At 46.5% G+C, this 26,335-nt stretch overlaps 1 protein-coding gene across 1 annotated transcript; it reads right to left on the bottom strand.

Annotated features, from left to right (window-relative positions):
- Nucleotides 1-117: 117 nt before the first annotated feature.
- Nucleotides 118-12,323, bottom strand: LOC311139002 (5-aminolevulinate synthase, non-specific, mitochondrial-like). Its single transcript, XM_084173827.1, has 11 exons — nt 12,170-12,323; nt 7,997-8,196; nt 7,464-7,655; nt 6,646-6,768; nt 5,806-6,025; nt 4,226-4,410; nt 3,864-4,043; nt 2,823-2,987; nt 1,936-2,204; nt 837-999; nt 118-522 (listed from the first exon to the last, which is right to left on the bottom strand). The coding sequence occupies exons 2-11, from the start codon at nt 8,193-8,195 to the stop codon at nt 362-364; spliced, it is 1,857 nt and encodes a 618-aa protein (XP_084029953.1). The 5' UTR covers nt 8,196; nt 12,170-12,323; the 3' UTR covers nt 118-361.
- Nucleotides 12,324-26,335: the final 14,012 nt, after the last annotated feature.

Here is a 26,335-nt window from a genome sequence, read left to right as displayed (position 1 = left end):
TATATATATATATATATATATATAGGGCTATTAGTTATAAACTCCTCATTGGGTTGGACTTCAAGTTCAAACCAAACAACCTTATTGTGACCAAGTCAATGTGACAATAAACACAGAAACATTCAAGTTATTTATTTAGACAATCGGGTGCCCATGGAATACCCAGAAATAAAGTTATGACACTTATAAAATACAATATAGATATACATTCTATGGATGTCACAAACGGTACCCTATTCCCGGTGTAGTGCACTACTTTTGACAAGAGCACTATGGGGCCCTAGTGAAAAGTATCGCACTATATTAGGGAATAAAAGGTACCAGTGACAGAGGAATGGGTTGAGTGTATTCTGTAGTGTCGTCATGCGTGAGCTGAGATGGGGTGGCTCAGGCCTCTGAAGTAAGACTTTTCTCTCTCGGTCATCAGCTCCAAGTGCAGCGGCTGCTGGCAGAAGTTACACTCTGCTGAAGAACGGGGCTTCAGAGGTAGACCGGACTCCTTCCACGTCTGAACCAGCTTCTCTGAAGAGGGGAAATATTGTTTTAGAGGACGTACTTGGCCGTTTTCAGTATATTTCCTGAAGTTACATGCTTACTGCTTCTACTACCGGGATCTTCGCTGGGTCACCCAAATATTTGTCCAGCCACAGAAGTATACTTCAGTTGTATATCTTGAGAAACTCTGAGTTAAACCATTGACCCCCTCAAAACATTTCCTTCAGTTTTGTGCCAAGCACTGAACACGACAAGAGCTTTACAACAACAACAAAACGATTGAGATAAACCATTTGATCAGTTTCCCGTTTCCTGCCAGCTAGACCAAACATGTCGCTTACCGACAAAGTATGTCATCATCTGGGGGGTGTGGTGTGGCGTGGGGGCGATGCGTAGAAGCTCCTCCCCCCTGGCGACCGTGGGGTAGTTGATGGCCTGGACGTAAATGTTGTAACGGCTCATCATGACGTCAGAGACCTCAGTGTTCTTCTCCGCATCGGACACCTGCAGGCCACGTCAAAAATCACATTCAAATCAATCCATCCCAGTAAGACCATGTTGAGTATGTCCACAGTGACAATGTTGATGTCTATCAATAGGGTGGCAACAGCTAATGGGATCCTAATAAAATACCAATATTAACAATGCTGATCAATAATAAAATTCCTTCCTAATACTGAGTTGTACCTCCCCACCACCCCATTTTGCCCTCAGAACAGCCTCAGCTCTTCGGGACATGGACTCTACAAGGTGTCGAAAGCGTTCCACAGGGATGCTGGCCCCATGTTGACTCCAATGCTTCCCACAGTTGTGTCAAGTTGGCTGGATGTCCTTTGGGTGGTGGACCATTCTTGATACACACACGGGAAACTGTTGAGCGTGAAAAACCCAGCAGCGTTGCAGTTCTTGACACGAACCGGTGTTCCTGGCACCTACTACCGTACCCCGTTCAAAGGCACTGAAATATTTTGTCTTGCCCATTCACCCTCTGAATGGCACACATACACAATCCATGTCTCAAGAATTAAAAATCCTTTCTTTAACCTGTCTCCTCCCTTTCATCTACACTGATTGAAGTGGATTTAACAGGTGACCTCAATAAGGGATCATAGCTTTCACCTGGTCAGTCCGTCATTGAAAAGAGCAGGTGTTCTTAATGTTTTGTACACTCCGTATGTGTGTGTGGTGTCTGGAGGATTGGGAATAACATAAGACACATTTCCAATTCATTTTGGAAGATTAAAGGGGATTGATTCTATTCGTTCAGCGCACTTGACATTTAAAAAAGGTAATTTCTGATTGAGCTGACATATGCAGCGTTTACCGTGAACGCTGTCTCTGCTAACACAGGAACATGACCTTTACACTTAATTCACGCTGTAGTGCTGAACTTCAGCGACACGGATTGAAAATTGAGCCGTAAATTGTACTGATTCTCACCCTGACAGGGATGATGTGAGAGGGGCAGTGGACGAGGGGCAGTCCAGAGTCCATGAGCATCTGTCTCAGCAGCTTGACGTTGCGTTGGTGTTTCCTCCGGAGGGCGCGGCCCTCCTCCCCTTTAAGGATGTGGATGGACTCGCGGGCCCCGGCCAGCAGCATGGGGGGAAGAGACGTGGTGAATATGAAGCCTGCAGCGTAGCTACGCACCGTGTCCACCAGGGCGTCGGTACTGGCGATGTAGCCTCCTACACAACCAAACGCCTTGCCTGGAAGAAAATACAATTAATTAAAACACTAAAATTAGGACAAAAGGACAAATAAAATCAAAAAAAAAAATCCTCAGACTACTAGAGAATGACGTGTTATTGGATGTAAAAAAAAAAGACTTTCTCCTCCTTTAGAACGGTGTTCACCAGGATGTTGTGTCATCTTGACTCGCTTGTATTCCAACAAAAACAGACAAAGCACCTCTCCTGATTGTCCCAGTGTGTGATGATTGGTCTCCCAGCAGTCCCCAGGCTTAGAGGAAATGTAATAAGAGACTGCGGTCTCCTAGCAACAGGTCGTAAACAGATCCTAGTTCCTGTTTCTCCAGTGTCCCAAGGAGCATTAAGCAACAACCTCAACCACCCGCGTTAGCGACCAGACATCTGGTTCGTCTCAGGGTTTCAGACAAACAAGGACTGCTTCAGGGATGTGACTGGAACATAGAAAATCTGTAAATTGTCTAGGAGATGGGGCCGTTTCAATTAGAACTGAATGGAGGATAAAGCAGGAATTCCTAATTTTTCCAGGACGAATCACATCCCTGATTTGTAAAGTCAAGTGAATGAAGGTTTAACATTATTCGCTGGGGACATTTTGCTTGTTAGTGGAGTACTGACCCAGCGTTCCAGAGATGATGTCCATCTTGTGCATGATGCCGTCCCGGTCGCCGATGCCTCCTCCTCTAGCTCCGTACAGCCCCACCGCATGCACCTCGTCTACAAACGTGATGGCTCCAAACTCATGGGCCACGTCACACATCTCATCCAGAGGACACACCGCTCCTTTAAGACAAGATAAACAGTATTATATAACCATTTCAGTAGGAGGCATTTTAAAACACATCGCTCCTTTAAGAGACGAACGGTTAATATCATAAAATCAGTTTCATAGAGGTTGACAGTATAGAAGCACATTATATAAACATTATCTAAAAAGGCATTATATGAACAGGACAGTGTTAATTTTGGAAGCTATTTTAGAGGTAGTTTTAGTCCTAGGCACATTTTAGTCATTTCAACCGTCTTTAGTTATTATCTGTCGACAAACTCTGGACAATATGATTATAGTTTTAGTCAGTCAGTGCATTTCCCCCCCCCCCCCCATTAAAATAATTAAAAAGTTGAGCTACACAGAAATCATACCACCATTTCCTGGTTGCAAAAATTCTAATAGTTCACCTAATTTCAGTTTGTGTGACAAAACAAGCACTCAGTGTAGAGCAGGGTTCTTCAATTCCGGTCCTGGAGGGCCGAAACACTTCTGTTTTTTATTTCTACCTGGTAGTTAATTGCACTCACCTGGTGTCCGGGGTCTGAATTAGCCCCTGATTAGAAGGAGAGGATGAAAAACAGAGGTGTTTCGGCCCTCCAGGACCGGAATTGAAGAACCCTGGTGTAGAGAATCATTGTACCATCTAAACCGCTGTGAAATATATTTTCCATATCCAAACATATTGTATTTTCAGCGTACAAAACCAAAAAAAAAAAAAAAGCTTCAGCTTTAATATCTACCACATCAAGTAACAAACACCAAATGGAACCCGGTATAGTGCACTACTTTTGACCAGAGACCTATGGGCCCTGCCGCCCTGGTCAAAAGTAGTGCACTATACAGGGAATAGGGTAGCATTTGGGATGCATTCCAAGAACTCCACTCACCATCCATGGAGTGGACCGTCTCGAAGGCCACGATCTTTGGAGAGGAGGGGTCTGACTTCAGCAGCAGATCTCTCAAATGGTTGGGGTCATTGTGACGGAAGACGAACTTCTTGGCTCCGCTGTTCCTAATGCCCTGGATCATGGAGGCGTGGTTCCCTGCATCAGAGTAGATCTCACAGCCTATAGAGAAGAATAAGACAGGCCGTTTAGTGCCATGAACCAGATTCACTCAAAAAATGTGCAAACTCTGCACATCTGTAGCAATGCAAAAAAGAACTCGCCCATTGCTACCTGGAAGTACAGTTTATGGTACTAAAAATAAAATAAAAATACAAATCAGGTGAGTAATGTGACATGGTTACCAGGCATCATCTTGGCCAGGGTGAACAGGGTGGAGTCATTGGCTACGAAGCAGGAAGTGAAGAGTAGCGCAGCGTCCTTCCTGTGGAGGTCTGCCAGTTCCTGCTCCAGTTCCACGTGGAACTTACTGGTCCCAGAGATGTTCCTGGTTCCTCCAGCCCCGCTGCCGTGCTTACGCAACGTCTCCCTGGAAACAACACCAGGTAAACAGGCCAATTAACACGCCCACACCTTCACTGGATCATTACCGGACAGGCCTTTGTGGGGGATCTACATATAGCTCAAGGGATAGATAAATTGGTCCTTCGGGGGAGCAGTGAAACAACATGGTTTGTTTGGTCACCTCTCCACAGGGATCAATTAAGCCTATTGATCTTTCCTTTGGATGTGTTCAGTAGGCAACAAGAAAATATTTTATGTTTTGAAATGGAATGAAATTTGGAGGTAGCCTACTACTATCTGGGGGGGGGGGGGGGGATGTTGGGTTTCAAATGTGTTCTTCTACAGTGTGCCTTATTAAACACAACCCACCTGTCTTTTCAGCTCTTCATTTACCCATCAACCCACCTGTCTTTTCAGCTCTTCATTTACCCATCAACCCACCTGTCTGTTCAGCTCTTCATTTACCCATCAACCCACCTGTCTTTTCAGCTCTTCATTTACCCATCAACCCACCTGTCTGTTCAGCTCTTCATTTACCCATCAACCCACCTGTCTGTTCAGCTCTTCATTTACCCACCCATCCATCAACCCACCTGTCTGTTCAGCTCTTCATTTACCCACCCATCCATCAACCCACCTGTCTGTTCAGCTCTTCATTTACCCACCCATCCATCAACCCACCTGTCTGTTCAGCTCTTCATTTACCCACCCATCCATCAACCCATCTGTCTGTTCAGCTCTTCATTTACCCATCAACCCATCTGTCTGTTCAGCTCTTCATTTACCCACCCATCCATCAACCCATCTGTCTGTTCAGCTCTTCATTTACCCATCAACCCATCTGTCTGTTCAGCTCTTCATTTACCCACCCATCCATCAACCCATCTGTCTGTTCAGCTCTTCATTTACCCATCAACCCACCTGTCTGTTCAGCTCTTCATTTACCCATCAACCCACCTGTCTGTTCAGCTCTTCATTTACCCACCCATCCATCAACCCACCTGTCTGTTCAGCTCTTCATTTACCCACCCATCCATCAACCCACCTGTCTGTTCAGCTCTTCATTTACCCACCCATCCATCAACCCACCTGTCTGTTCAGCTCTTCATTTACCCACCCATCCATCAACCCATCTGTCTGTTCAGCTCTTCATTTACCCATCAACCCATCTGTCTGTTCAGCTCTTCATTTACCCATCAACCCACCTGTCTGTTCAGCTCTTCATTTACCCATCAACCCACCTGTCTGTTCAGCTCTTCATTTACCCATCAACCCACCTGTCTGTTCAGCTCTTCATTTACCCATCAACCCACCTGTCTGTTCAGCTCTTCATTTACCCATCAACCCACCTGTCTGTTCAGCTCTTCATTTACCCATCCAATCAATCAATCCAACTATCCACTCGTCACCGGTTACTTACGTGATGGAGTTGACGACCTGTGGGTGTCTGCTCATGCCCAGGTAGTCATTGGAGCACCACACGGACACGTCTCTCCTGTCGCTAAGGGAATCGGTGTAGTCGTCACCCATGGGGAAGTCGGTGGCCCGTCGGTTTACCGTCTTAAAGACACGGTACGTGTGGTCGCTCTTCTTCTCCTCAATCTTCCTCTCAAAGAACTCATCGTAGTGGAAGTGAGAGACTGCAGTGAGACCGAGAGAGGAAGGAAACATGATTACAAGACAAGGAGGTAAAGATGACATTTAGTTGTCCTGTTTCAATAAAATACAAAAAGACAAGACAAGGGAACATCCCCTTAAGTAACGACTTCAGCCAACTTGTCGCAGACTTTTCTTTATATCTGCAAGGATTGCCGACGACAAAGCCTGTACTTTAATTTCCGCCAACCGACCTAGCCGTGATTGCGGTAAAGTATTTAAAAGTCCTGCCAACCCCCCAGTATAAACATCACCTTTCACCTTACAGGCTTTGGCACTAATTAAAATAATTAACATTCCATTGTTGTTGTCCGACATTAAACTTGTCGTCATGAAAAAGTATAACCACAAAAACTGCAGTCTGCATGACATCTCATCAGCCTGGTCTAAATACCAACATTACATGCTCAATTTTTTTCTAGAGACAAAGATGTGGTTTGTTAGCTAACATTAGCTTGTTAGCTAACGTTCGCTAACTAGCCGGCTCATAATTACCATCATTTCCCTACAGCGACAATCAAGTTTGGTTTGAATGGAACACTAATTAAAAAAAAAAATCAGGGACAATAAAGTTTGGTTTGAACAGTCTGGTCATGTGACTCACAGCTGGGCATGTTCTCCTGCAGTAGGTGGGACACCCTGATTGGACGTTGCTTCAGCAGCCTCTTCATCAGATTGGTCCGGTCAACACCTCCAGACTTCGAGGAGGAGGAGGCCAGGACCTGGGCTGAGGGGTCACATCTGGTGATTAGTGACGGCTGGATAATAGACATATGCTGTATTATTTCTATCTGGACACACAGACAGGTCATGGCTGGACCAGAGATGAAACCTACATGACCAAAAGTATGTGGACACCTGCTCGTCAACATGGACACCTGCACCTGCTCGGGCAGAAATTTGACGAACTGACTTGTTGGAAAGGTGGCATCCTATGACGGTGCCACGTTGAAAGTCACTGAGCTCTTCAGTACGGGCCATTCTACTGCCAATGATAGTCTATGGAGATTGCATGGCTGTGTGCTCGATTTTATACACCTGTCAGCAACGTGTGACAGAAATAGCCGAATCCACTAATTTGAAGGGGTGTCCACATACTTTTGTATATATATATATATATATATATATAAATTAACTCCATATTTTAACTATTGCTATGGGCTGAACAGTAATGTCATAGTCTAACAGGCAGATGATCCCCGATGAGGAAGAACATTCTGGAAAACATGTACAGTATTTATATAGTATGGCTTACATCTGTTTTAGTCAAATCATAACAGCCTTCAGGTTATTAAGACTATTGTTACCTGTGAATAATAAAGTAGATGTTTAACTGAACCCTAACCTGTAATAAAGCCTACGATATCTCTGTATTAGTAGCAAAAAGGAATACAACTCCAGGTGGTTTAACCCCTTGTGTACCTTTCTGGACGGTGCGAACCTCCTGCACGTCCTCCTGCAGCTGGATGCTGGCCTGGCGCACCACACCGCTGTTCTTCTGGCCCATCTCAGCCGCCAGGAAGGGGCACTTGGAGGCCCCCGAGGCCTGGCCAGTGGGGGGCATGGGGTGGGGGTGGACCTGAGGCAGCTTGGTGGTGGTGCCCCCATTGGCGCCTTAAAAAGGACAGAAGATACTCGGGTTAGTAGACTAAGAGCAACACACATAGCTTTAAAACTACACCATACACTAGCACAGGGTTTAACGTACTCTGTCCTGGGCCCCCCGCCCCCCGCCTGAGAGCACGTTGTGGTTTCCACCCTAGCACTACACAGCTGATTCAAATAATCAACGCTTGATGGAGTTGGTAATTTGATTCGAGAGTTTTCCTTGCCCCTAAGACGTGGCTGTATGCCACAGACTGTTGCAACGCCATAGAATTAAAAACCAGCCATGTCTCAGGGCAAGAGTTTTTCCTGATCATGTGATCAGTATAAAATGATATCCCTCCACTCACCAGGTGTCTGGGCTGAAGTCCCGGTGTCCTTCTGGAAGCTAGCAGAGGAGGAGCAGAGGGAACGGGCCAGCGGCTTGGAGGCCAGGTCCATCATCACAGGACATTTCTGGGCGTAGACCACCAGGGATTTCCGGGCCTGCTGGAGGAAGGACTGCGGCACGCGGGACAGGAACGGGCAGCGGCGAATTAAAGTCTCCATCCTTACGATGATCGTCAAAGCAAAAAGGTGAAGATTAGGATAGACAGCATGTTGCCGTTACATCCATCCACCCATGTTGCCGTTACATCCATCCACCCATGTTACATCCATCCACCCATGTTGCCGTTATATCCATCCACCCATGTTGCCGTTACATCCATCCACCCATGTTACATCCATCCACCCATGTTGCCGTTATATCCATCCACCCATGTTGCCGTTATATCCATCCACCCATGTTGCCGTTATATCCATTCACCCATGTTGTCGGAGGATATTAGCCTTTTAAAAACGCTATACATCGTATCGGCCAATAACTCCACCGATACTCAAATAGGATGAAAATAAGCTCATCTCATGCTGAACACTTGCAGACATTCTCAAACATCAACATTTGAAGCATAGTTATCGGACAGTTACTCTTTTGGATGGCAATTTATGAGAATTCAGTGTGGAAACTCATTTCCCCGCTGTAAAACAGTCCATCAGCAGATATCGGTGTCAGACCCAAATAAAGACATCGGTGGGGCTTTACATTTCCTTCGAATCGGACCTTTTATGAGTGCCACGGTGCTTTATCATGTCTTTGACACACGTATTGTACTTGTAATTTATTGATGGGAAATCATTTTATATATATATATATATATATATATATATCTCATCATGTTGGGATCAATAAAAGTCATACCATACTCTTTGTGAGAAGTTGAACATTGTAATGCGTTGCGGACGGCTATGCATTCCTTTACTTATCTAAAGCACATGGGGCCTAGTTATGCCAGTACAGTACTGTCAGTGGAATAGGACTGATCCTTTAGTAAAACTAATGACACAAAAATATAAACATCAGGATGCCATTTTGCTCTTGCATGATAAATACATTGCTTCTCACAGCCTTTACTACAACAACTAACACAATCACAATGACTAAATCAGTGCATATTCTACCAGCAGTGTGAAGTCGGTAAATGCACCAAAGCTAACAGACCGGAGTCCATATTAGTTGGGTCATACTGGTCCACAGCACCAAATGTAGCCAAGACTACTCCCCTTCTGAAAGGTCGTATTCAGCAGGTACAAGGTGTTGAGAAGGAGGGGGGGGGGAGAATGGGTTCAGGAAGCACCCGTTTCAAAACGTTTTGCCCTGCTACGTGCCTGGCTACTGAATGGAGAACAAGTTTTTTTTCTAGACAGCCTCCCTCATTCCAGGAACAAGCCCCACATTCTTGGAAACACTGTTGCCAGTGACATGGTTGGAAGAAAGCAGAAATAAACCTCCAAAAAGCATGACTCGTCTAGGACCTTATTCTTCCGGTAGGGACGGTACGCGTTCAGGCAGCTCACAGACACTAACGAAGCTCCAGTCTGCATCCTCCAATTAAATTGTGTTTGAGATCATTTTAAAACTAACTGGTTAAATTAGTAAGAAAGATGTAATTGTTGCAATAGTTTGGGAATGACCAACATATGCCATCATCCAAAATTGACATGCTGAATAATTTTTGCCATATTACATTTTAGAATGCGCTAATTTCGCAGTACTAGCTGGGCCAATTGTGCGCCGCCCCACGGGGTCTCCCGGGTCGCGGCCGGCTACGCCGCCCCATGGGTCTCCCGGGTCGCGGCCGGCTACGCCGCCCCATGGGTCTTCCGGGTCGCGGCCGGCTACGCCGCCCCATGGGTCTCCCGGGTCACGGCCGGCTACGCCGCCCCATGGGTCTCCCGGGTCACGGATGGCTACGCCGCCCCATGGGTCTCCCGGGTCGCGGCCGGCTACGACAGAGTCTGGATTCGAACCAGGATCTCTAGTGGCACAGCTAGCACTGCGATGCAGTGCCTTAGACCACTGCGCCACATTTCCCTAAATGTAATGTGGACAGTTTTAGTTACTACCTTAGACAAGCTCCCATTTTTCACCCCACACAATAAAGTGAAATTACACAATTTGTACCTCAGATTGTCAATATCAAAAGTTAGTCATCAGGATTACACTAAATCGATTGCTTTAAAAAAACAGATTAATATCTTTGATTTGGTACTGTTGATTTTATTTACACACGCCTGTCCGTCACAGGACTTAGAACAAAGCTGTCCTTTTCAGACTCAAATGGAAAGATCGACAAATCATTTCTGTATGGACCTCGCTCGGCGCACGGGGGCATTGTCATGCTGAAACAGGAAAGGGCCTTCCCCAAACTGCTGCCAAAGTAGGAAGCACAGAATCGTCTAGAAAGTCATTGTATGCTGTAGCGTTAAGATTTCCCTTCATGGGAACTAAGTTTCATGAAGCTCCCGACGAACAGTTCTTGTACTGACGTTGCTTCCAGAGGCATTTTGGAACTTGGGTAGCGAGTGTTGCAACCGAGGACAGACGATTTTTACGTGCCACGGCGGTCCTGTTCTGTGAGCTTGTGTGGCTGACCACGTCGCGGCTGAGTCGTTGTTGCTCATAGACGTTTCCACTTCACAATAACAGCACTTACAGTTGCCCGGGGCAGCTCTAGCAGGGCAGAAATTTGACGAACTGACTTGGTGGCATCCTATGACGGTGCCACGTTGAAAGTCACTGAGCTCTTCAGTAAGGCCATTCTACTGCCAATGTTTGTCTATGGAGATTGCATGGCTGTGTGCTCGATTTTATACACCTGTCAACAACAGGTGTGGCTGAAATAGCCGAATCCACTAATTTGAAGGGGTGTCCACATATATACACACAAAAAAGTGATATATATATATATATACACACACACACATCTAGTTGATGATCCCTATTTTAAGGTACTAATTTTGCAAAATACAAGTAATCTGAACACAAGTATGACATTGTGTATAGGGAGTAATTAACATATTGATTATGAATTGACATTTAAAACCGACGCTTTGATACCCTGCTATAATTATTATTATTTTTAAACACAGGACAACAGGAAGCACCAACAGTATCATTTTCAACTTATGTTTTAGGAATATAAAATGGTACTAAGAAAAATGTTCAACATGATTCTACTTAAAGGCGCAATATGCACCTGGTTGCTAAAGTTGTAATAGTTCACCTAATTTCAGTTTGTGACAAAACAAGCAATGCATCAGAATGTAAACGGCTGTGAAATATATTTTCCATAAACAAAAATATTGTCTTTTCAGCTGGTGTAGAAAACGTAAGAGGCAAAAACGAAATTTAACGAAAAGCATAGAATTAGCGCTCATAGAACATACTTACCGACTTTAAATGAGAATGTTATATCTATAACTCACATCTCTATGTGAATTTGGTCTGGCCGCCTAAAAAGTTACATATTGCAGCTTTAAAATCATGTAAAAACTACCGAATGAGCCCCAAAACGTGCTGATTGATTTATTGACTTTAATGATAGTGAAATCGTGAAAATGAGTTTGTCCTGGCTACTTCCAGTCCATACGGGATTTTTAATCAAGGCAAAAAAAACATTTTACATTTAAAAGGTCTTTTACAAACTAGTTACATTACTGTTTAATCTGACAGGCCAAATTAAGTCACAAGAGCTGAAAATACCGTTAGTCATAAATCAATTCAAGACAACAACGTTCAATATATCGACGTTTTAGTAACTACGCTTACATGACCAATGTCATATCTTCCCTAATGACACATGTTAGCTAAGTTAACTAGCGAGTTAAGCATGGTCCGTGCTAATCGGGATCCTTGGGACCGCACCGAAGGATCCCAGATAGCACTGACCAGCTAGTCATTAGCCCCGGTTAGCCCTCGCCTGACGACTGAACTGAATTCTTCCGCTGCTCTATACAGTAGTTCACTAAATACTTCATTGCGGTTAAGAAACTAACATCCGTGGGCGTAGCATAACGTTAACATTTGGCCGGAGCAAAGCTTCTGGGTAGCCATACAATGTTAGTCCCAGTACTGGCATACTGGGCTCGCTAGATAACCAAACCTGATAAATTAAGGACGAATGGCGATCTCGTTTGCTTACCTCGCTCCGTGTGCTTCGGGTCACCCTCTCACGAATAGATAAGTTAAAAGATAGCTTGGCTTGGAAAGAGCTCAGCGCTGTTAGAGTGTAAATATAACGCTAATAGCGCTACTTTTGCAAGACGATGTTTCGTTATCCTGCACTGAGGACGAACGAAAGGACGAGGATATGCAACCGGCTTATAAAATCCAATGAGAATCTCAAGTCTCGCGAGAGGGTGAGTGTGTACGTCATAGCACCCAACCCAGACGGGTCCACCCCAGTCCTGGCTACCTACCTACTAGTTACCATAGCCACAAAGTCATAAACCCTGCCCATTTCATCAATTTCGCTTCTTAAAATGTGATTTTAAACCCAACCTCAACCACATTGCTAACCTTAAATTATGACCAAAAAGCTAATTTTAGTTTATGATTTTTTTTACGATATAGCCAATTTAGATTTTGTGGCTGTGGTGACTAGTGGAAACCGCAGTCCCCTCTTTGCCCCCAGAGAATGTTCCATTATTTCAAAGTCAACATGTATTACTCACTCATATCCTCTTATTTACATTTAAGTCATTTAGCAGACGCTCTTATACAGAGCGACTTACAGTTAACGAGTGCATACATTTTCATACTGGCCCCCCCGTGGGAATCAAACCCACAGCTCTGGCGTTGCAAGCGCCACGCTCTACCAACTGAGCTACAGGGGGCCCAATCCTTAGAGGGTAATTGTGCTTGCTAATTCTCCGCTATGAGAACGAGACTATAAACAATTAGCCTACGGTGTAGCTAAACATGTACAATAATTTATGAAGTCTGCATTTAGAGTTAGTGGTCGATTATATGTGTTTTTGTAATTGTTGTCTTGGGAAATATGTTGTATTGGTAATACAGTTCAAATTGAATTGACTACACACCATTTTGACCTTCCATTATGGGTCAAATTCAGAGACCGGTCAAATGTGTTACTGAAGATGTTGAAGTGCTGAAAGCTGACGCAAAGGCTGGACTATGATTTGTTGTCTGAGTGCTCCCTTTAGTGTCAGTGCTGCAATATAGCAACACTGCATCGTGTCCTTATTTTTATTTTACCAAATAAATTAGGTGAATGATATTCTGGATATGTGAGGCATCTTTCCATTCAACAATTTTCTGTAAATTATATCTGTAAATTGAAGCTTGCAGAGAATTTGTGTGTTGACCGTTAAGAATGTTTAAGTGCCCATTAAACAAGGGACAACACCGCAGTCAGCAGAACTGTCTTTGTTTTCAACCATTACATTTTTGTGAAATATTCAACAGCTATGCGCTCAGATCTACTACTTACAGATCGAATTAATGACAAGACCGCCGCTTACAGCTGCCACTTCTTCTCTGGATTTGTTTGATGGCGGCTGGCAACCAACTTTAAGGTGCATTACCGCCACCTACTGGACTGGAGTGTGAACCAGCGACAGGGAAGGTCTAAATCCTACCCAATATTCTCATCTACTTAAGGAAACTAAATAAATAATTAAATACTACATCCCCTGAAGATTTCCCCAGCAGTTCACTTAATCCTGGCACTTCAACCCCATCACTCCTCAAATCTAATAACAATCTCTCCCTTTCCCTCCCATATTTCTGGCACTGAAATAGAACATGTTCCACTGTCTCCATCTCCTCCTGACAATGATCACACCTCCCAGTCGGATGTTTCCCACCACTTTCAATCTACTATTGAGCCTTGTGTGTCCCAGTCTCAGCCATGACTACACTTTCCTCCCTTCTCTCTCGGCCTGATGACCTCCCCGTCTCCACCTTTTCCTTGGTTTTATCCAGGCGTCTTCCCTTTCCCTGCCTGTTCCACAACTCTTGCTATTTGTTTTTAACCACTGTTCTTATCAACCCCTTGGCTTCTGCTTTACTCATCGACAGTTCCATCTCAACATTAGGATTAGGGTTGAATGGCGGGAACCCATTTACTGAGATTTACCGGGATTTACCGCCCAAAACCACTCCCTTTTCCCGGGATAAATAACTGCAAGAAACCGTTAAATTTTAATAAATTATTTATAAGAACAGCATGGCGTGAAATGGAACTGTTAAATTATATGTGATGTCTAAATCTGCCTTCTCTACGGCCTCTGCATGATGAATGTCACGGTTTCGGCCGAGGCTGCTCCTCTTCCTTGTTCGGGCGGACTTCGGCGGTCGTCGTCTCCGGAGTACTAGCTGCCACCGTTCGATGTTTCTTGTTCTTTTGGTTTTGTCTGTTCATAACACCTGTCCCTTATTTGTGTCTTGATTGTTCCCCTTATTTAGTTTGTTTGTTTGGGTCAGGTGTTATGCGTGATTGTTTTTGTCAGCCTGCCTCTTCGAGTTTGTTCTCTCGTTGTGTTGTAATTACGAGAGCTCGCACTGTGTGCGCTTTTCCTTGTTTTTTCGCACTGTGTATTTCGTGCGTAATTGTTCGCGCCACCCGGTTGGGTTGGCGACTTATACTTGTGTTTGGACTTAGTAAAGTTCTGTTGACGTCCTCCTGGTTTCCTGCGCCTGATTCCTATCATCCACCTACACCAGTCTGACAGAATCACGCATCTCAATGGAATCAGCAGGAGCGACCGCGCCGACCGCCGATATGGACGAACGTCTTCGTGGTCAGGAGGACCGAATGAACCAGGTCTGTCACGCCCTGGAGAGGGTGATGAACACTCTACACCGATGGGAGACCAGCGGGGTGCCCACACCTCCAACCACCGACCCAGCTCCAGCGGTCAGCCCTCCGGTTTCATCTCCGGAACCCAGTGGGATTCGGCTCTCGCTCCCGAGGGCGTACGACGGCTCCACCGCCGGGTGTCAAGGGTTCCTGCTGCAGGTGGAGCTCTACCTCGCCACCGTACACCCGGCGCCCTCGGGACACGAGAGCGTCTCAGCCCTCATCTCCTGTCTCACCGGCAAGGCGTTGGAGTGGGCCAACGCCGAGTGGAGGAGAATGGACGCCGCAACCACGAACTATGCGGAGTTCTCCCGCCGCTTCCGTGCTGTATTCGACCATCCACCAGAAGGGAAGGCGGCGGGGGAACGTCTGTTCTACCTCCGACAGGGGATGAGGAGCGCACAGGACTTTGCCTTAGAGTTCCGGACCCTAGCGGCTGATGCAGGGTGGAATGAGCGGGCCCATATTGACCATTTCCGCTGCAGCCTCCGAGAGGACGTCCAGCGAGAGTTGGCGTGCAGGGACACGTCGTTAACTTTCGACCAACTGGTCGACATGGCCATCCGGCTGGATACCCTGCTCGCCACCCGTGGGCGTCCCGGAGGGGGGGGTTCGTCCATTCCACTCTCCAGCGCCTCCGAGCCGAGTCCTATGGAGCTCGGGGGTGCTGGCGCTAGGGAAAGGAGGAGGAGGAGCCCACGGGGACCCGGCCCTTGCACCAACTGTGGTCGTGGAGGGCACACTGCGGCTAGGTGCTGGGGCGGGTCCTCCAGGGGAGGAGATGGCAGGTCTAGCATTGGGGGGTCCCCCCAGGTGAGTAGGCGCCCTGCTTACCCAGAGCTTTCTGTCGTGCACCTAACCTTGCCTGTTTGTTTCCCACAGGTTGCACCTCGTTCCCAGCATAAGGCGCTGGTAGATTCAGGCGCAGCTGGGAATTTTATAGATCGCCAGTTCTGTTTAGAGTTAGGGATTCCCCTTCTTCCAGTGGATAAGCCTTTCCCCGTCCATGCCCTAGATAGCCGTCCGTTAGGGTCTGGGTTGATTAGGGAGGTCACAGCACCACTTCAGATGATGGCGCAGGAGGGTCATGAGGAGAGAATTCAGCTTTATCTGATTGACTCTCCTGCGTATCCGGTGGTGCTGGGTCTTCCCTGGTTGATGACTCATGACCCTATTATTGGGTGGCGAGAGAAAGCTCTTAAAGGGTGGTCTGCTCAATGTGAGGGGCGGTGTCTGGGTGTTTCCATAGGGGCGACCTCGGTGGAGAGTCCGAATCTAATGCCAGCACTGCAGATTCCTCCCGAGTATGAGGATTTGGCATTGGCGTTCAGTAAGACTAGGGCTGCGCAGCTGCCGCCTCATAGACGGGGGGATTGTGCGATAGATCTCCAGTCAGGCGCAGCTCTCCCGCGGAGCCATGTGTATCCCTTGTCTCAAGAGGAGAAGAAATCTATGGAGACATACATCTCTGAGTCTCTTAGACAGGGATACATACGGCCCTCCGTTTCACCCGTTTCCTCAAGTTTCTTTTTTGTGAAGAAGAAGGATGGAGGTCTGCGGCCGTGTATTGATTACCGCGGTCTCAATCAGATCACAGTGAAGTACAGCTATCCACTTCCTCTGATTGCGACTATGACGGAGTCACTGCACGGTGCGCAGTTCTTTACAAAATTGGATCTTAGGAGCGCATATAACTTGGTGCGCATCCGAAAGGGCGATGAATGGAAGACAGCGTTTAGCACGACTTCCGGGCACTACGAGTATCTAGTCATGCCATATGGGTTGATGAATGCTCCCTCAGTCTTCCAATCCTTCGTTGATGAGATTTTCCGGGACATGCAGGGACAGGGAGTGGTTGTGTACATCGACGACATTCTGGTGTATAGTCCTACCCGTGCTGAGCATGTAGCCCTGGTGCGCCGAGTATTGCGGAGGCTGTTGGAGCATGACCTATATGTCAAGGCAGAGAAATGTCTGTTTTTTCAGAAGTCGGTCTCCTTTCTGGGTTACCAGTTATCTGCGTCAGGGGTGAAGATGGAGGTAGACCGGGTGTCAGCTGTGCGTAATTGGCAGACCCCAACCACTGTGAAGGAGGTGCAACGGTTCTTGGGTTTTGCGAATTACTACCGGAGGTTTATCCGGGGTTTTGGACAGGTGGCAGCTCCCATAACGTCTCTGTTAAAGGGGGGTCCGGTGCGCTTGCGGTGGTCAGCTGAGGCGGACAGGGCATTTGGGAGACTGAAGGACCTGTTTACCTCGGCGCCGGTGTTGGCGCATCCGGATCCCTCTTTACCGTTCCAAGTAGAGGTGGACGCGTCAGAGGCCGGGATAGGGGCCGTTCTTTCCCAGCGTTCTGGTACTCCACCTAAACTCCGTCCCTGTGCGTTCTATTCTAAGAAGCTCAGTCCGGCGGAGCGGAATTATGACGTAGGAGACAGGGAGCTGTTAGCCGTGGTACAGGCCCTAAAGGTGTGGCGGCATTGGCTCGAGGGGGCTCAACACCCTTTCCTCATTCAAACTGACCATCGTAACCTGGAGTACATCCGGGCAGCTAGGAGACTGAATCCTCGCCAGGCTCGTTGGACTATGTTCCTGGCCCGGTTTGTGTTTAAGATCACATACATCCCGGGGTCCCAGAACGGGAAGGCAGATGCTCTGTCCCGGCGGTATGACGCAGAGGAGAGGTCAGTTGAGTCCACGCCCATACTACCGGAGTCTTGTCTGGTTGCTCCGGTGGTGTGGGAGGTTGATGGTGAGATCGAGCGGGCGTTACGCACCGACCCGAGTCCTCCTCAGTGTCCTGTGGGTCGGACGTACGTTCCGCTCGAGATACGCGATCGCCTCATTTGTTGGGCTCATACGTCCCCCTCCTCTGGCCATCCGGGTATCGGCCGGACAGTGCACTGCCTTAGCACGAAGTACTGGTGGCCAACGTTAGCTAGGGATGTGAGGATTTATGTCTCCTCCTGTTCGGTGTGTGCCCAGTGTAAGGCGCCCAGACATTTGCCCAGGGGTAAGTTACAACCCCTGCCTATTCCACAACGACCCTGGTCCCACCTCTCGGTGGATTTTGTTACCGACCTTCCCCCCTCACAGGGGAATACTACCATCCTGGTCGTTGTGGATAGGTTCTCGAAGGCCTGTCGTCTCCTTCCCATGCCGGGTCTACCCACTGCCCTACAGACCGCTGAGGCTCTGTTCACCCATGTCTTCCGGCATTACGGGGTACCCGAGGATATAGTGTCTGACCGAGGCCCCCAGTTCACCTCTAGAGTGTGGAGGGCATTTATGGAACGGTTGGGGGTGTCGGTAAGCCTTACCTCGGGTTACCACCCGGAGAGTAATGGGCAGGTTGAACGTGTCAACCAGGATGTGGGTAGGTTTCTGAGGTCATACTGTCAGGGCCGGCCGGAGGAGTGGGCGAGATATGTGCCCTGGGCCGAGATGGCACAGAACTCTCTTCGCCACTCCTCCACCCAACTAACCCCGTTTCAGTGTGTGTTGGGGTACCAGCCGGTGCTGGCACCATGGCATGAGAGCCAGATCGAGGCCCCCGCTGTGGATGAGTGGGTAAGGCGCTCGGAGGAGACGTGGGACGCTGCACACGTCCATCTGCAGCGTGCCATACGTCGACAGAAGACGAGCGCCGACCTACACCGCAGTGAGGGGCCAGTGTACGCACCTGGAGATCGAGTCTGGCTCTCAACCAGAAACCTGCCCCTCCGCCTGCCCTGCCGGAAGCTGGGTCGGCGGTTTGTGGGGCCGTTTAAAGTCCTGAGGAGATTGAACGAGGTGAGTTATAGGTTAGAACTACCTGTTGACTACAAAAATATTAACCCCTCGTTCCATGTGTCTCTCCTCAGGCCGGTGGTAGCTGGTCCACTCCAGGACTTTGAGATTGAGGAGACTCCTCCGCCCCCGTTGGACATCGAGGGGGCTCCGGCGTACACCGTGAGGTCCATCCTGGATTCTAGACGCCGGATGGGGGGTCTTCAATATCTCGTGGAGTGGGAGGGGTACGGTCCGGAGGAGCGGTGCTGGGTGCCAAGGAGGGACGTGTTAGACCAGTCCCTACTGACCGATTTCCATCGGGGTCATCCTGCGCGCCCTGCTCCGCGTCGTCCGGGTCGTCCTCGAGCTCCGGGTCGGCGCACGGCTGGAGCCGCGCGTCAAGGGGGGGGTACTGTCACGGTTTCGGCCGAGGCTGCTCCTCTTCCTTGTTCGGGCGGACTTCGGCGGTCGTCGTCTCCGGAGTACTAGCTGCCACCGTTCGATGTTTCTTGTTCTTTTGGTTTTGTCTGTTCATAACACCTGTCCCTTATTTGTGTCTTGATTGTTCCCCTTATTTAGTTTGTTTGTTTGGGTCAGGTGTTATGCGTGATTGTTTTTGTCAGCCTGCCTCTTCGAGTTTGTTCTCTCGTTGTGTTGTAATTACGAGAGCTCGCACTGTGTGCGCTTTTCCTTGTTTTTTCGCACTGTGTATTTCGTGCGTAATTGTTCGCGCCACCCGGTTGGGTTGGCGACTTATACTTGTGTTTGGACTTAGTAAAGTTCTGTTGACGTCCTCCTGGTTTCCTGCGCCTGATTCCTATCATCCACCTACACCAGTCTGACAATGAATCAACGTTCAGAGTGGGGACAGACCCATCTCAGTATGGAGTGCAGTTCACAATGCATGTAGACCTATCATCTCACCATGGTAACAATGCATGTAGACCTATCATCTCACCATGGTAACAATGCATGTAGACCTATCATCTCACCATGGTAACAATGCATGTAGACCTATCATCTCACCATGGTAACAATGCATGTAGACCTATCATCTCACCATGGTAACAATGCATGTAGACCTATCATCTCACCATGGTAACAATGCATGTAGACCTATCATCTCATCATGGTAACAATGCATGTAGACCTATCATCTCACCATGGTAACAATGCATGTAGACCTATCATCTCACCATGGTAACAATGCATGTAGACCTATCATCTCACCATGGTAACAATGCATGTAGACCTATCATCTCATCATGGTAACAATGCATGTAGACCTATCATCTCACCATGGTAACAATGCATGTAGACCTATCATCTCACCATGGTAACTTTGTTTCGTGTGACAGGTAGGTCTACATTGTCTGCAGCGTAGTCTATGCTGCAGTAATATAAAGACCGAATGAGTGTCTAATTTACCCCTCTCCATCTGGCTTTCCATCTAATTTACCCCTCTCCATCTGGCTTTCCATCTAATTTACCCCTCTCCATCTGGCTTTCCATCTAATTTACCCCTCTCCATCTGGCTTTCCATCTAATTTACCCCTCTCCATCTGGCTTTCCATCTAATTTACCCCTCTCCATCTGGCTTTCCATCTAATTTACCCCTCTCCATCTGGCTTTCCATCTAATTTACCCCTCTCCATCTGGCTTTCCATCTAATTTACCCCTCTCCATCTGGCTTTCCATCTAATTTACCCCTCTCCATCTGGCTTTCGGGGGTCACCTTGTTTTATAATTGTAAAGATTAGTTTTTTGTTTTATTGCAGCTGCAGAGTTTTAAAACAGCCTATCGCTTGAATATCGTTGCTTTAAATCAGTGCACGCGCGAGCACTCTCTCTCAGTCTTTCTCTGTCTCCATCAACTCCATTCAAATTGCATCCAAAATAGATAGTCCTGTTCTAGATTGATATATAGCCCTATATATATAGTTGTCCTAGCCCACCTCTTCCAGGTAATATATAGCCCTGTATATAGATCTCCTAGCCGTCCTCTTCCATACATTCAATGCAGTATTAGCCTTATATTGAGCTAATTCATGATGGGTTATGCACAGTGGCGACCCGTCATTCAGGGCAGGTGGGGCAGAGCCTGTTTTGAGCCCCAGCTGTTTAGCTAAAAAAATCTCTCTCTCTCTATATAGATATGATATAATGACAATGTGGCAGGACCTGAAGCGGGCGGTTCATGAGCCAGACACCCCCTCACTCAATTGGCCGAGTTCTGTAAGGAGGAGTGGTCTCTTTTCCAAGCTTAAAAGGATAAACATTAACACGCAACACACCATGGGCCAGAAAAGGTTGAATACATTGGCCATGCTGTCAATCCAGCATGACTTCTGCCGCGTTCAAAACAACTGGAAACTCGCAACTGGGAAATCTCAGACTTCAGTGAGTTCAAGGCAACTGGGAACACGGAAGAAAACGGTCATCCAACTCGGAATTCCAAGTCTGGAACTCAGGCCTGTTTCTAGAGCTCCAACCTGAAGATCACTGACGTCATGATTCAACCTTGTTTTTTTCTGAGTTCCCAGTTGTCTTGAAAGCACCATAAATCCAGAGAATGCCAGACTTTGATGACAAAGTTTGATGACAAACGTTTCCCACAAGAAGGACTGCTGCGCCACCTTCCTGTTCAAGTGAGAACAGCACAACAAGGTGAGTCCAAAAATGTATTGTATGCTGCGGCATAAATGATGTAATATGCCAGGGAGATATGTATCCTGAAGCTAAGAAAGTAAAACTAAGTGTATGTTGTGTAGTAAGCTGTTAGTAGCCCATGTGTCTCACCCTAATAATTTGGTCCTTTTCCCCCTCATAACGTTGCCAATTGTTCTGACTTGGTGGTGCACATGTAGCCTATAGCCTGTTTTAGAGAAATGCAATCATCGAATATTGTAAGAGATTTCATTGTCTGCTTATATGCCCCCTTTATTTATCCTACGGTTCTGACTTGGTGTACAGGGAGAACACTGTAAGAACGGCCCATGTTCTGAATTCTGTCGCTGTACATTTCAAAAGTTCTGAACAAATAGTTATATTGACTACGTCCGTCCCAGCTCGCTCATTAATGTCTTAATGGAAATTACGGATTGCCTCTTATCCGCTCGTCGTCCCCTTATGCCATAGTTTGTACATCTCAATTGTCAGTAGAAACCACATTTGTTTAAGCAAGTCAGCCATATCAGCTATGTTTTTTTTAAAGGCAGTAAATGAGGCTGAATGAACTGTTTCGCTGCCAGACAATGCTCCGCAGATAGCCAGGTGTAGCTGTGGTAAGGATTCACTCCATGGTGCTTAAAAGAAAGCTTCTGCTGTTGGGACAGCTTTATGGAGGCCCTAACAGTTTGTGGGCACCGTTTGTCACCGTTATAGAGCAATTCATGTATTGTTTAGTGTTGTGTTGTGTAGTGGCTTTGCTGACATGCATCTAAAAAAACTAAAAAATATGTGTTTGCCCCACCAAGATTTACATGCTAAAATCGCCACTGGTTATGCTTGCATATACAGTGGGGAGAACAAGTATTTGATACACTGCCGATCTTGCAGGTTTTCCTACTTACAAAGCATGTAGAGGTCTGTAATTTTTATCATAGGTACACTTCAACTGTGAGAGACGGAATCTAAAACAAAAATCCAAAAAATCACATTGTATGATTTTTAAGTAATTAATTTGCATTTTATTGCATGACATAAGTATTTGATCACCTACCAACCAGTAAGAATTCCGGCTCTCACAGACCTGTTAGTTTTTCTTTAAGAAGCCCTCCTGTTCTCCACTCATTACCTGTATTAACTGCACCTGTTTGAACTCGTTACCTGTATAAAAGACACCTGTCCACACACTCAATCAAACAGACTCCAACCTCTCCACAATGGCCAAGACCAGAGAGCCGTGTTAAGGACATCAGGGATAAAAGTGTAGACCTGCACAAGGCTGGGATGGGCTACAGGACAATAGGCAAGCAGCTTGGTGAGAAGGCAACAACTGTTGGCGCAATTATTAGAAAATGGAAGAAGTTCAAGATGACGGTCAATCAGCCTCGGTCTGGGGCTCCATGCAAGATCTCACCTCGTGGGGCATCAAATATCATGAGGAAGGTGAGGGATCAGCCCAGAACTACACGGCAGGACCTGGTCAATGACCTGAAGAGAGCTGGGACCACAGTCTCAAAGAAAACCATTAGTAACACACTACGCGGTCATGGATTAAAATCCTGCAGCGCACGCAAGGTCCCCCTGCTCAAGCCAGCGCATGTCCAGGCCCATCTGAAGTTTGCCAATGACCATCTGGATGATCCAGAGGAGGAATGGGAGAAGGTCATGTGGTCTGATGAGACAAAAATAGAGCTTTTTGGTCTAAACTCCACTCGCCGTGTTTGGAGGAAGAAGACGGATGAGTACAACCCCAAGAACACCATCCCAACCGTGAAGCATGGAGGTGGAAACATCATTCTTTGGGGATGCTTTTCTGCAAAGGGGACAGGACGACTGCACCGTATTGAGGGGAGGATGGATGGGGCCATGTATCACGAGATCTTGGCCAACAACCTCCTTCCCTCAGTAAGAGCATTGAAGATGGGTCGTGGCTGGGTCTTCCAGCATGACAACGACCCGAAACACACAGCCAGGGCAACTAAGGAGTGGCTCCGTAAGAAGCATCTCAAGGTCCTGGAGTGGCCTAGCCAGTCTCCAGACCTGAACCCAATAGAAAATCTTTGGAGGGAGCTGAAAGTCCGTATTGCCCAGCGACAGCCCCGAAACCTGAAGGATCTGGAGAAGGTCTGTATGGAGGAGTGGGCCAAAATCCCTGCTGCAGTGTGTGCAAACCTGGTCAAGACCTACAGGAAACGTATGATCTCTGTAATTGCAAACAAAGGTTTCTGTACCAAATATTGCAACAGACCAATGGACTATTGGAAGAGGGACGCAAGCTCTTTTTTGCTGAATGTTAAACACAGCAGCCAATAGAACTCAGGGGTAGTTTGAAAGAAGAGCGAACGCGCAATGGCAGTATGCTATAGCAGTTATTTATTCAGACCCATAACCAACCATTCAACCTTTGTGAATAGAAGTGAAAGCCTTCTGCATCTAATTCTAGTCCTGTATTATTCAAGGATGTCATTAGAATGATGAAGATCGGGACAACAAAACTTATTTCATTTAACTGTTGAAAGTGAGAATGAAGCAACAATAGAGAGATAAAGAAGAGATATTCAGACCCCTTGACTTTTTCCACTTTGTTACATTACAGCCTTATTCTAAAATGGATTAATAAAAAAAATGTCCTCATCAATTTACACAAATACCCCATAATGACCCAATACCCCATAATGACCCAATACCCCATAATGACCCAATACCCCATAATGACAAAGCGAAAACAGGATTTTAGATTTTTTTGCAAATGTATAAAACAACTAAATCTGAAACACCTTATTTACAGTATTCAGACCTTTTGCTATGAGACTCGACATTGAGCTCAGGTGCATCCTGTTTTCATTGATCATCCTTGAGATGTTTCTACAACTTGATTGGAGTCCACCTGTGGTAGATTCAATTGATTGGACATGATTTGGAAAGGCACACACCTGTCTATATAAGGTCCCACAGTTGACAGTGCATGTCAGAGCAAAAACCAAGCCATGAGGTTGAAGGAATTGTCCGTAGAGCTCTGAGACAGGATTTTGTCGAGGCACAGATCTGGGGAAGGGTACCAAAATATTTCTGCAGCATTGAAGGTCCTCAAGAACACAGTGGCCTCCATCATTCTTAAATGGAAGAAGTTTGGAACCACCAAGACTCTTCCTAGAGCTGGCAGCCCGGCCAAACTGAGCAATCGGGGGAGAAGGGCCTTGGTCAGGGAAGTGACCAAGAACCTGATGGTCACTCTGACAGAGCTCCTGAGTTCCTCTGTGGAGATGGGAGAACCTTCCAGAAGGACAACCACCTCTGCAGCACTCCACCAATCAAGCCTTTATGGTAGAGTGACCAGACGGAAGTCACTCCTCAGTAAAAGACACATGACAGCCCGCTTGGAGTTTGCCAAAAGGCACCTAAAGGACTCTCAGACCATAAGAAACAAGATTCTCTGGTCTGATGAAACCAAGATTGAACTCTTTGGCCTGAATGCCCAGCGTCACGTCTGGAGGAAACCTGGCACCATCCCCATGGTGAAGCATGGTGGTGGCAGCATCATGCTGTGAGGATGTTTTCAGTGGCAGGGACTGGGAGACTAGTCAGGATTGAGGGAAAGATGAACGGAGCAAAGTACAGCGAGATCCTTGATGAAAACCTGCTCCAGAGCGCTCAGGACCTCAGACCAGGGTGAAGGTTCGCCTTCCAACAGGACAACGACCCTAAGCACACAGCCAAGACAACGCAGGAGTGGCTGCAGGACAAGTTTCTGAATGTTCTTGGGTGGCCCAGCCAGAGCCCGGACTTGAACCTGATGGAACATCTCTGGAGAGACCTGAAAATAGCTGTGCAGCGACACTCCCCATCCAACCTGACAGAGCTTGAGAGGATCTGCGGAGAAGAATGGGAGAAACTCTCCAAAAACAGGTGTGCCAAGCTTGTAGCGTCATACCCAAGAAGAGGCTGTAATCGCTGCCAAAGGTGCTTCAACAAAGTACTGAGTAAAGGGTCTGAATACTTATGTAAATGTAATATTTCTGTTTTTTTATTTGTATAAACTTGGAATATTTTCTAAAAACATGTTTTTGCTTTGTCATTATGGGGTATTGTGTGTAGATTGATGAGGAGGGGGGGGGGGGGGGGGGGGGGGGCGGGAATAATTTAATAAATTTTAGAATAAGGCTGTAATGTAACAAAATGTGGAAAAGGTCTGAATACTTTCCGAATGCAGTAGTAGTGCAATACTACTAATTATACAAATAGGCCCTATGATTTTTCAAAATTAAAATCTAATTCGCTAGCCTATACTTGTAACTTTGTAGGCAACATGTGTTGCACCAGAATCCCATGTTCTCTCTGCTTTATCATGGTTTGAACGAGGTGCGTAATTCCAGTCCATATAATACAGTATAATACAATACAGTACAGTAATACAGTTCACACTCAAAAAGATTAGCCTACTGGAGCTAGTTTCATTTATTTACCCAAGAGAGCACATAGCTAGCTACATCTGTGGGTTTTTATATATCTAGCTACATCTATGGGCTTTATATAGCTAGCTACATCTATGGGCTTTATATAGCTAGCTACATCTATGGGCTTTTATATAGCTAGCTACATCTATGGGCTTTATATAGCTAGCTACATCTGTGGGTTTTTATATATCTAGCTACATCTATGGGCTTTATATAGCTAGCTACATCTATGGGCTTTATATAGCTAGCTACATCTATGGGCTTTTATATAGCTAGCTACATCTATGGGCTTTATATAGCTAGCTACATCTATGGGCTTTTATATAGCTAGCTACATCTATGGGCTTTATATAGCTAGCTACATCTATGGGCTTTATATAGCTAGCTACATCTATGGGCTTTATATAGCTAGCTACATCTATGGGCTTTATATAGCTAGCTACATCTATGGACTTTATATAGCTAGCTACATCTATGGGCTTTATATAGCTAGCTACATCTATGGGCTTTATATAGCTGACTACATCTATGGGCTTTATATAGCTAGCTACATCTGTGGGTTTTTATATAGCTAGCTACATCTATGGGCTTT

Source organism: Coregonus lavaretus (assembly GCF_964263955.1).
Source record: "Coregonus lavaretus genome assembly, chromosome: 12".
In the NCBI taxonomy this organism is placed as follows: domain Eukaryota; kingdom Metazoa; phylum Chordata; class Actinopteri; order Salmoniformes; family Salmonidae; genus Coregonus; species Coregonus lavaretus.
The sequence above is the reverse complement of the archived record's forward strand: the minus strand, read 5'-3'. Positions and strand labels throughout refer to the sequence as shown.